The sequence below is a fragment of the Cystoisospora suis genome (assembly GCF_002600585.1).
Source record: "Cystoisospora suis strain Wien I chromosome Unknown contig_4523, whole genome shotgun sequence".
Lineage (NCBI taxonomy): Eukaryota > Apicomplexa > Conoidasida > Eucoccidiorida > Sarcocystidae > Cystoisospora > Cystoisospora suis.
The window spans coordinates 380-12060 of record NW_027157315.1 but is presented as its reverse complement, the minus strand read 5'-3'; the positions used below and the strand labels follow the sequence as shown (position 1 = coordinate 12060).

The 11681-nt window shown below is 53.4% G+C and overlaps 2 protein-coding genes across 2 annotated transcripts; both read right to left on the bottom strand.

Annotated features, from left to right (window-relative positions):
• Positions 1-1105: 1105 nt before the first annotated feature.
• Positions 1106-7394, bottom strand: CSUI_008202 (uncharacterized protein). The gene is made up of 6 exons (XM_068068338.1): positions 5510-7394; positions 5018-5151; positions 3340-4591; positions 2764-2872; positions 2237-2344; positions 1106-1426 (listed from the first exon to the last, which is right to left on the bottom strand). Exons 1-6 carry the CDS (start codon positions 5908-5910, stop codon positions 1307-1309), a joined length of 2124 nt encoding a protein of 707 aa, XP_067919686.1. The 5' UTR covers positions 5911-7394; the 3' UTR covers positions 1106-1306.
• Positions 7395-10712: 3318 nt separating this feature from the next.
• CSUI_008201 (uncharacterized protein) lies at positions 10713-11252 on the bottom strand. Its single transcript, XM_068068337.1, has one exon. It carries the CDS (start codon positions 11194-11196, stop codon positions 10912-10914), a length of 285 nt encoding a protein of 94 aa, XP_067919685.1. The 5' UTR covers positions 11197-11252; the 3' UTR covers positions 10713-10911.
• Positions 11253-11681: the final 429 nt, after the last annotated feature.

Here is an 11681-nt window from a genome sequence, read left to right as displayed (position 1 = left end):
ATACCACTAGACTAAACAGCCGTAGTTGCGGCTATGCCGTACACCTTACTCCAACGAAGCGTTCGTGTGCTTCTCTCAAAGCAGCATCACACGTCCCCACGCTGGGGCACGGGCAAGGGAGTCACGACTCTTGTGTAACGGAGAACATCCAGCAACTTGTGCACTGTCGCCGATCTCACGAGCATCCGTATTGCCACTTGCTTTCCCGGGGCAGCGGAGGTTATCCGCTGCGAACGTCGCGAGCTGGTGACTCGGCCGCTGGCACGGTCACAATCAGATGAGCTGTGGTCGTGTGGTCCCTTTACCGTCAGGTCTAGATCACCAGGCGCGGCTTAGGCGGACGCCGAGATTGAGTCTTCGTGATTTGTGAGCCGCTCAGCCACTGCTAGTAGACAAGTTGTCCTCGTCTTCTTGTCGGATCATTCCTCCGCGGCGCGGCTCCCCAGTGTTTGTCTTCACTGCTCGGAGTGCCTTATCTGGACAGATTTACTCGAGCCGGTCATCGTAGCGCCCAATACCGTCCGAAATCTAGCCTGTACAAGAGCCAGAAACCTACTTCGGAAGCTGTGATATCTAGTGTGTATTGTGATCTAGAGCAGTACTCCCGGAAAAGACTAGATTTTCCACTCCCCGTGGACCCGAGTTGGGCGGCCGGATGACCCGGGACGGCACTCGTGCCGGCCAGCACGTGGGCTTCTATCGTACCATGCGCTGCCCGTTGTTCGGTCTGTTTCTCGTAGTCATGTGGAAAAGTCTGCATGGCGGCCTTCGGCTACAAGGTAATGTGTCATCCTTACCGTCGTCACTGCAGATCTCCGAGCCCCAGAAAAGCTTAAGTCAGCCGGCTTCGCGTGCGGCACTCTGGCGTCGTAACGGAGAATTGCCGGCCACACTCGGAAACGAAGAGGCTGCATTGAGTCAGTCTCAACTACGTACTAATGTTTTACTGAGAAGCTCCTTATTGAACCCGGGAGCCTCAATGGGGCGGCATGCGGCATCAGTGCAAGACTGATTCATCCTGCTATGCGTTCTTGATGGCCGCCACTGCCTTTATTTTCATGTACCAGTGTCTGTTTGAGCATGAGAATCAGTTATCCTCAGTTAATCACTGACATCCGCTACTTCACCAGTCGCAGGTTCATTGGCCGACCGGGCAAGAGTCTGTTTTGGAGTGCTAGTTTGCAATGGGTCCACAAATGAAAACAAATGAAAATCGATTGCTTGTTAGCCAACTGGGCAAGCTGCAGGTCTCGGCCGCAATGCACAGTTCGTGCTGAGACCAGTCTCTGAAACTTCTAATAAGCAGTCATGAGAAGACAGAGGCGGGGGTGGTGGACGTGCCAGGCTGCGAACAGGATCCAGACGGTAGCGCAGAAGACGGTAGTCCAAGGTGGGGTGTGTGGCATGTCGCCGCTGATCCGACTCCCTGAGCAGCAAAACATCCAGAAAAACGTCGACACCAACACGCTTTCCGTCGTACGGGCGACTCAGTAGTTTTGGGGTTTGCGCGTTTCTCAGTCACGGCCACACTGACAGCTTTGCTTTAGGGCCCTCGAGCTGACAAGGATAAGCCAAACAAGGACAACCGCCGCAGACCAACTGTGCTTCCCTCGTGTGCAAACAATGTTTGGGGGAGGTCTACAGTCGTCCTTCTAACGTGCTCGAAAACTACGGACATGTGCTTGAAAATTACGACACGTACTTGAATTTTATCCTTCCTTTCGTCAGCAAACCCAAGTAAAAACCTCCCCCTGGTGCTACGCTATACTGTAGTGAAGGACTCGGTGACGGCGTTGGCAAAAGTAGTAATCCTCGAAGATGCGTCTTTGTGACTCGTTGAGCAGTGTCAGTCCAGCGCGAGCTGCAACCAGCTACCTTTTCCCCCATGATCACGAGACGTGGCGCTCTCGCAACTAGTGTATGGTTCCTCCACTGTGCTGGACGATATCCGGCTTCAGCTCACATATTCATATTGGGTGGGTAGAACAATCACGTCGAAGTTTGGAACTGATCTGCACCGGTCCGGTCACCGGGTTCGCGTAACAGCATAACCACTGTTTACTTATCCTAGAATTCCCTGACACCTTTTCCTTACAGCCAGGTCTATCACCCTTTCTCTTTAGTAATTGACCGTGCCGTGTCCTGCGTGACTAACTGGAATACAAAATTACGTCCAAAGAATAGGCCCTGTCGGTTCCTGTTAGAAGTGACACTTTGACATCCTGCGCCCACTGACCTCGCTCGACCGCCGCTCTTCCATGCGTGCTAGGATAATGCTGATAATGCCATCGACGAACAAGTACCCAGCAAGAACAGCCGGTGTAACCTCCGTGAACGGCAGGCGCTGAATCAAAGAATGCCAGAAGCCAACAGGAATTCATTTTCTGCACCGCTGAACGATAGGGGACATTTCACTCCCAGGGGGAAAAAGTGTGGCAATTTTCGTAGACTGCAGAGACATCCAGCAGGATTCATGTACGCCATAAGGTTAACAGAAGTGGACGCATAATGCAGATCAGGATTCCAAGCAACGCCCTCCAGCCGAAAGATAGCACGGCAACGTGCGTCACTGTTACCCAGAGTGTGCCCGATCCCTGGAACAGTGTGACTTAGCTCACATTGGAGTGTTTTACCGTCCTTGTCTCACTGCAGGGCACCTGCGAAACGTTAGCTTGCTCGTGTCGATACTTCAGAGCGGGTTCCGCAGTGTGCCGGAGTTCGCGTGTATCACACTGGGCGCGCAGAATCAAGCACAGGCCTCACCCGGTACTCAAATGATCGCGGTCCAGGTTGTCTCGCCAGGTCAAGCAGGGGTAGCACAGCGGCGAGAAATCCAGAGAGAGACGTGACCGAACAGCACGCGATGAATCGTCTGTTGAGAAGATAAGGCATTGGACAGTTAGGACAAAGGGCCTGACGAAATAGAGGCCGCGCGTTGCATGCTTCTAACGTCTTCTGCTGAGACTAGTATGCGCTCGAAGAACGCAAGTCGAGCTGTGAGAAGAAGCCAGACTGAATCCTTTGTGACAAGGTGATTCTCCGTGTGGGCGTGACGCATCACTGTCCAGACACCTCAGACATGCAGAGAACCACAGTCAGCCGCGGACGACAAACACAAGCAACGTATTCATTAGCTAGTAAACGCTGAACGGCTCTACTGTAGACCTCGAATTATTGAGCGGCACCAAGTAGACAAGGACAATGAGAGTGGTACCTCGGGGCCGTCCTCGGCCGGGCCAGAACAATGCGGTTACGGACATAGATAGTTGTTTGACATTAAGATTACTAAGAGAGTTTTTCCCGCTGAGTATGGACAATTCTTCGCTGCAGTTGACGTACCCTGTAGCACCAGACTTCAGCTTCCTGTTGGCTCTGACAAGGATGGTCCCAGCGATTGCAAAGATTACACAGCTGACTGCCCCGACAAAGATTGTGAACTTCAGGACAACCAACCAGTTATGCAGAGCATCCCGCCGGGAAACAGTGGTGGCAGCCGAAGGAAAGTCTTGCTGTCCCTCGTGTCCGCTATCTTGTGGCTGTGCCTGATCTTCAATAAAAGAGAAAGGTTCTTTCTCTATTCCGGAAACCCCAGGCCCGTCCCTCCCAAGGTGCGTCTTCGAAGAAAGAGCATGGTGAAACGTTGAGGTCTCCAGGATCGGATGCGTATCCTTGGCTCTCACAGTGAGATCGGAGAGAGAGTCCCTCACGAGTCTCCTGTCGGTGAGAGCTGACTGCATTCTCTTGTACTCAGAGGAACCTCTCGCCACGGGGATTCGATAGTTGCCTTTACCTTCGGATTCTAAACCTCGACCTGCTCCGGCTACTGTTTCGATAAGCGAGCTCACGGCATGGCTTGAATCAGGATGTGGCTCCTGAAGAAGTGCTACACCAGCATGACGATTTCTACTCTCTCTTGTCTTTGTCCGGTTTCGACGCCTACTAGAGTGGACAGACCCCTGGCTTGTTCTACCGAGTTCGCCTTTCGGAATGAGCATTGTTGGACTCCCGGTCCGCCGGCCCGAAATGAGAGATGCAACCCCCAGAGCACGCTGTTGGTCACTAAAACGCTTTCGATACCAATAGAACAGACCACGCATGAGAGTGGATACATCAGCAGATGCCCTTTCTTCGTTACCCGTTTTATCGGTCCGTGGCTTGTCGTCTGTGAGGGAGACCCCTGTCTTTAGTGGACCCTGAAGTCTCTTGTTCCCTTTAAAATCCAGGAAATCGAATAGTTTCCCCCACGACACATGGCTGCCTACGGCATGTTGTCTCGTCGTTTCCACGAATGGATATTCACCTCCTGCGGTCGGTGTCATCATGTTATATCGTCTACTACCATCGTCGTTGCCAGCTAGAGAAGGCCCGTCGACACCGGAAACGGTGGAGAAAAGAGAAACAAAAGATATTTCATCTGGACTGCTACCGTCATTTTGAAGAAAGGATTTGGAAGGCACTGTATCAGAAGAAAAAGAAGATAACTTCGGGAGGCAGACCACGTGAACCGTTGTAAGAAGAAGAGTTCCGGCTGCCAGGATCTCCAACATGGAGATCCATACCACAGCTCTCTTGTCTCGGCTAAGTTCCTCCTCTGCCAAAAAAAAGCGATAAACACAATACTCACGACAGAAAGGGTTGAACTCGCCCCGCATCCACGGTAACAAAGAGGTGTCATTGCCAAGTTCCAGGCAGAAACAACGCGCCCAGCAGCACAGAGAGCAGAATTCAGACCGTTGGAGAAACAGAAAAGTGTTCATGAAAGGTTACACTCCCGTCCGGAAAGGCCGGAACATGTCCTAGTGCAGTACAGCTACGGCCAACTCCTAATGGTTAACCTACGAGCGGAGTACTCGTAGACCGCCCGCGTGTCTCCCCTCGCATCCCCCTCATCTCATACGGACACCCTCTTGTCTGCTTCTTTCTCCTACGGTTGATCTATCCGAAGGTATGAGATGGTGAGCAATGACCTTCCTGTCCGGCTGCCAAGAGAATCCATCTACTCTTAGGACCTCCTCACCTGGTGAAAGAGTTTCTCGAACGGGGAGTCGCCAGAGAAGGATCAAAGCAGGGAGTGCAATAAGGAGCAGAAGGACAACGCTAGGATGAACTTCCAACAAGCGGTACCACAATACTGATGGCCGTTTGCCTATGCTGCAATGCACAAAAGGCAAAGATACACAGAGAGCACTGGAGGACATCGGTCTTTTCTACCGCGGCAGAGCCTCTACCCTCACAGAAGCGTAAGGAAAGGAGAAGAACGGACACAAACGATTCCGTCCCACAAGACAATAAGGACTATCTGAGATACACAAGAAGCTTCCTCCTTTGTGGATCAGCACAGATCTCCAAAGAAGAGGCGAATGTAAAGATGCCAAGAAAATCCACATGTGTATGTAAACGTACAGGTGTATACTCTTCGAGTCTTCCTTCATCCACATTCATGAGGCACAGGCAAGAAAAGGAGAAAGAGAAGTTAGATGCGTTGGTTTGCAGATAGGAAGTCACTCACTTTGCAATAGCCACAGCACCTGTGGCAAGCAGAGCTAGGGCTGCGACCAGTGTGAAAATTGCGGCTCCCGCGACTTGCGCAATTTCTTTCCTTTTGTCATCGTCCTCTATCGCCCACCCTCTCCCGGCTCTTCCTCTCCTTCCATTTCTTGACGGGTGCTTTGTGTCGTCCTTCCACCAGACTCTGGGAAAGCTAGGAGATCTGCTTGGAGGTCCTGGGGATGGTGGGGCGTAGTGAACGAGAAGTCGGACGTCGTTTTTGTTGCTTTTAGCTAGCTCCCGAGAACCTCGAGGAGTATCAGATGCTGAAACGCGAGATGTATTATTCTTTGGTCCGCCTTTGGCCGCCGAAGAATCGGGCGATGTTGATGGCCCATCCCCCGACGAGTCCTCGACCATCATCTCCCCCCCCCTTCTCAAAAACACGACACGCCAACAACACTCCACTCCTGATTCCCCTCAAAGCTTTTTCAAATGGTGTAGCATGACGACGGCCTGGTAGTGTACAGGTCTTTCAAAATAACAAGAATGCTGTGCTTTACAACTAACTGGCTCCAAGAACGAAGGAAGGAATCGGATGCAGAACGGTTGGGTGATCGGAACTATCCGCTCGATCTTCGTGTCCCTCTTGTCAAGCATCACTATCATGAAGTACCTGACTAGGCAGCAGGCTTGGCGGTGATGGCGCCGTGTGTCAAATTTCAAATGCATCCGCGAGAGTATGGAAACAGCATACTCAGATGCGAATGGTGCGGTCCCACCAATGGGGCACTGTAGGCGTGCTATGGCCTTCTTCAGAGACGAAAGTGCCGCGAAGCAAAAATGGATTCATAAAAGAGATGCGGACATTCCAGGGAGAACGTATCTGTAAGCTGCAGAAAGTGTGACTTGGACGCTGCACATTGGTGACTGGACTCCGAGGCAAGTCGTAAAAACAAGTTGAGGCATGCTCACTCTCCTTTCTGATGGGGAGAGACCTGCGCTGTGGAACTGAAAGAACTCTCTCCTTCTCACCCCATGCTAGTTTCCGCCCCCGTGGGCATCCGCCGCTTTCCTTGTTTCACAAAGATAGTATCATCGTATGCGGGAAGGCAGGTCGCTGGCACCACACTCGAAAGAGACCTAGACAAACGCCGCGAGGAAACTTGTTGCTGGCGAAGTAGCTACAACCTCTACCATCAGTTGAGAGATTACGTCCTTCGTATATTGGCTTGCAACTGTCCCCTGTAATGACTTCTATACACCCTTCCTGGTCGCACGGCTCCGAAGTGGTTGAGGCGGCCCTATCGTCGCCTAGCGGAGCTGCAAACCTCTTAGGAAAAAATGAAGGTAACGGAGAACGAAGGGAAAGCTCAATTCTAGGCGGATCTGGAGCGGCTTGCGTCATGCGATCCGGATGACATCGCCCCGAGGATACCGCTCCCCCACACAGAAAGATCCGCCAAAATGAAGGAAGAAAGGTTTCGGGTGTACGGACTTTAAACCAGGGAAGACATGGGGGCTGCCAACACGCCGTGCCGCAGGCGGGAAGGGAGAAAGAAATTGAGAGCCCAACGTACGCCGCTGCTAGCCGTGCTCGTCCCTGTCCACTCGCAGATTACGCACCGAGAACAGGGGACGCCCCTCATTCCCGCATCCGAACACAAGCACCTTATAGTCCGAGAATAACAGGGAAGTCTAGAAATCCGTGAATCCTCGAGTGCTTTCGGCGTTTTCTCGTTATGGAGCCGCGGACTTGAAGACACAGGAGACTCGTCGGCAAACGACGTGCACAGCGATCGGCAATAGACACGCCAGAGCTTTGAAAGTCCACCAAAAGAAGCCGCTGACAAGAAGCAACTGGCTTCTACTTGTCATGAAGGCGAAAAAGATGACGAATTCTCAAGAGAAACCAGAAAAGCTGCTGAAAGAAGTCCATTCCGTCGAACCGGGGGCGCTGCGCCACCCGTCTCGGGGACTCCACCAGTAGACAAACGCTCGCTCGCTCGAACTCTCGTTATGCTCGCCCTCCTTCACCCCGCAATGTTTCTCCCGCGCCGCGCAGACGACAGCACCTGCCAAAACGACGCCTCACCGAGCAGGAAACGGAAGTGGAAAAAACATTTGAGATCGTTTTCAAGGGCTTTTTTATCGGCAGTGAGTTATAGAAAGGCCTGAAGAGGTTTGTTCACTCGCCTCCCGCGCGTCCGAAAACAGGTCCTTCTTCAGCAAGCCGAGTTGCGAGCAGCAGTGTACGGAGAGGTGTCTGAGAGAAACATCAGTCCGCTGCGTTCTGCCTTCAAAATGACTGCTGGGGTTCAGTTTTGAACCACAGCTGACTTGTCCGGCCGCATCCCGACAAGCACACACTCCGTCGCATCAATTCTCACGCCGCTTCAAACAGTAGAATCCGGGTACCTGTCGTCACGCGGTGCCCGTCTATTATGCCTGTTCTAGGCGCGAGCGGCGCGACCAAACGGCGAGGTAACGATGTGTCCCATAGGAGGTTCGGGCAGTGTTGTGAGGCCGCACCGCTGGGGAAGCGGCAGAGAGCAAGCGTCTCCTGTGTTGAATGCTGATGCGACGGCGCCTGCTGAGAGATAGACAAGGCCGCTATCCTTTTTCGAAAGAGATAACAGCGTTTACCTGTTGCGCTCCGGGCCTGTTACTCTAGGTCCTCGTGGGTGGTTGTGTTCTCAGCAAGTGTTTCTCACGATGAGCTATGAGAGAACCAGGGCTGCTGCCGGTCGTGTTGGGCCTCGAGTTGCTCCGGCCTATCTCGTTTCCCCCATGAGCAGGCGTTGGACAGAGACACAGTGAAAACGCCCATGTTACCAGCACACTTCGTTCCTCGGCCGCCCAAAATTCTCCCGTCCACTCCATAGGCAGATTCCTAAGACTCCCGGGTAGTGGCCTCAGCCTGTTCACGTCAGGACGCATCGGTGGCGGGAGGGGGGGTACTGCTACATCGCTGGGTACTGAAAAGTACCGTCCGAGCGCAGGCTAGATGGCGAGTCGAACGTGGCTTTTCGCGGAAGACGTGTGTGCCTTGTCTGCACTTGACAGTGAGAGTGACTCACAATGACAAGGTTAACACCATCCGAGTGCTTCGTACTCGTGTGTCACTGCGTAGCCTCGACTCAATTCTTATGAGCACGCGTGACTGGCGCGCCGTCCCCCCGGTCAACCCGCCCTCTAGTGTCTTCCACAATACCGGCTATTGTCGACACAATCACGCAACAAGGCTCTCGTAGCTTCCAGGCATGTATCTCCCTTCCGGGGGGGGGGACCTCGTGTGCCTTCTGCAGTTCCGGACTAATGTGACAGTATCAACGCTTTCTCGGAAGACGAAGCCAAAACCATAGAGACGTCAGGCACTAGACGATGGCTGGTGGCATACCACAAGGCAGAGCCAGTACGGGCTCCCGTAGCGGATCTCCCCGAAAAGGGGCTACTGACAAGACACGGATGTGTCAGGTTCAACAGCGTGTGAAACGAGTGATGTGTAGGGGTGAGTATATGTAGTGCCCCACGAGTCAGATGGTCGTACCGTGCGTGCAATGCCCGGGTGTATCGTGACGCTAGGTCTGAACGACAGACAGAAAAAAACTTTCAGAGTTTTGACCTCACACTTGTCCCCTGTGGCGCGAGAGCGGGATGAGAATAGGAGTCTGTTCCCCTCCGAAGAGGATACCATTTTTGGTGCCATGACACGGGACCCTTCCGCTCTGCGTGAGGTGAAGGATGCGTCGGCCTCGTTGGAGAGGAAGTGAGGAAAACTGCTCTGCGCTAATCTTCCCGTGTGTAGTGGAGCAAAGTCCGCCCCCGCGTAGGTGCCACCCAGAATGTCCAACAACTCCCCGTCTACTCGCTGTGACCCAGTGCAAGTACTCACGAAGAAAAAAAGAAAAAAAAGCAACGAAATGGCCCGGCCGTCCCCCAGTCGGAGGAATCCTGCGCATATTGCGACCCGAAGCACGGAAGCCGCTTACACGCCGTCTTCGTTTGAAGAGGAGCCGGGCCCGCCGAGTGACTCGGCGCATCTTGCACAGCCCTCCCCCACTAGCCAGCCGCTGCAGCAGCAACTCGTGCAGGCGCTACAAGTCTCAGTGAGGTCACTGCAGCAGGCTTTAGAGGAATCTAGGGTTGCAAACCAAAGGGTGGAAGATCACCACAAAGAAGAGCGCAGAAGGCTAGAAGACCAACTCCGGACGGCCGCGGAGAGAGAACCGCGTGCTCAAACCGACATAACCGGATTGCGGTCAAAAGTGATTGAATTGGAATCCAGGTTGAGCGACAGTCTACAACAGGCAGCGAGTTCGCGAAGACCCCCGTTGTCAACAGAAATCCATCTAGACCCGCTGCCAGCATACCCCATCGACAGTAGTATGGATCCCCAGGAGTGGTTTATCATCTTAGAAACAAAGGGAGACTTCACCATGCGTGGAGACGACTGGAAAGTGAAGGCTCTACTGAGGTACTTACCCGACCAGTATCACACGGAGTTGCTCCCCTTATTGTCGGAACCCGGTCCCCGGTACCAAAGACTGAGGGGCTACCTAATTGTGCATCACGCAGCGTACGGTGGGGACCCCATAGAATACTACGCCGAGAAGTTGGACGACCTCAAGAGAATATGGGTCAATCCTACAAAAATGCGGGGGTACTTACTCAAGCTGAGAAATTTACAACACAAGATGTGCGCAATCCAACAAAAGCCGATGTCGATATGAGACGATGAAACGCTACGCCGTGCCTACATGCGTGCGCTCCCACTCAGAATGTCGTATCACGTTATCGNNTCAGGCCCGGGCTGAGGTCTTTGCCCGCGCAGAGCAGATCCGGGAACGGCAGGCAAGCCAAAGGGCTGCGGCCCCTTCGAGCATTCTACTTGCAAGGAGCTCCTCCTCGGGGTGGCAAGGCCGGTGTCACGAATGTGGTTCGGACGACCACTGGGTTAGGGACTGCCCAGATCGGAGAGCGGGACAGCGCTTCAGCGACTCCGAGAGAGGCCCACCCGCGTGTAGAGTCTGCAAGAAAAAAGGACATCTTGCCTCGAGCTGTTGGTTTAGAGAGAAGCCGCGGTGCAGTAGGTGTCGCGGCTTCGGGCATTTCACGAGAGAGTACAGAGAAGCAGAGCTAAGCTCGTATGCAACAACGCGAAGGAAACGGAAAGATCAAGGAGTGCGGGGCAACGGGGAACCAACACCGGATCATCTCCAAGAGGTGGAAGGACTCCGCTACGACGGTCGCAGGATAGGGGCGTCGAATGCCGCGGAGTCGAGCAGCTCCAAATCGCGTAGCCCGCCAAAAAGTCTCGTTCGCGTGCAATACTGAATGCGTGGACTGTACGCCGAAGCAGATATTGAACATCAGATCAAGATCGCAGAGCGACGCGAACACAAGCTTGGCGAAGCACGAATCTTACCGTACGAGTGCCAGGGTGTGGGGAACCATCGAAGGTGTCCGCGTGAAGATGCTTCTAGACACGGGAGCCGACGAAAATATCATCGGTAAAAGCCTAGCGACACAGCTCCGGGATGTCGGCATTACACTCGAATGGGCCAGCGAGCGACGGATTGAAAGATTTAGCCCCGACTTGGGCGAAGTGCCGGGAATCGCGACTACAGAAGAGCTGCTCGGAATGGGGCCGGTGGCTCTACGAGATACAGTTGTGGTCATTGACAGTGCAGCGGGAGAGGCGATCATAAGGTTTGGTTTTCAGTTTCCAGCTAAGCTTATGATAGACCCTATTTCCAAATGTGTTAGATTCGCAAATATCCCCGAAATTACTCTACCGCTACTAGAACGGACACATCGTAAACAGCTGCTGAAGGCAGCAACAACGGTGGTGATCCCAGCAAGGTGTGAGATGTTCTGGATGTTCATTCGACAGGACTGTTATCCACCCCGGTTCATATTCTGCCTTCCACGCTGCGGGAGCAGTGGCGCATAGGTTTACGGTAGCACACGGCTACGCGGAGCAGAAGCCACCACAGCTTCTGGCCTGTTATTTCTCTTCGAGGCCGTGCAGAATAAAAAAAAGGACGATTATCGCCCGCGTGGAGTCCCCAACCCCGAAGGAAGATGACAGACCGGAGCCTGGCAGCTGCGGAAGACAACTCATGTGTCGATCAAGCCTAGACGGGAAGAAGAGACGCCCTGTCTTCGTCAGACATCAAGTTGCCTGACAT

Bases quoted from the DNA above. Each gene is read 5' to 3' on its own strand.
- CSUI_008201 (XM_068068337.1), bottom strand. From the start codon at position 11,196: ATGATCGCCTCTCCCGCTGCACTGTCAATGACCACAACTGTATCTCGT.
- CSUI_008202 (XM_068068338.1), bottom strand. From the start codon at position 5,910: ATGATGGTCGAGGACTCGTCGGGGGATGGGCCATCAACATCGCCCGAT. The intron at 4,592-5,017 runs GTGAGGAGGTCC...TTTTTTTGGCAG, and splicing joins TCGAGAAACTCTTTCACCAG to AGGAGGAACTTAGCCGAGAC. The intron at 2,873-3,339 runs GTACGTCAACTG...TCTTCTCAACAG, and splicing joins CTGAAGTCTGGTGCTACAGG to ACGATTCATCGCGTGCTGTT.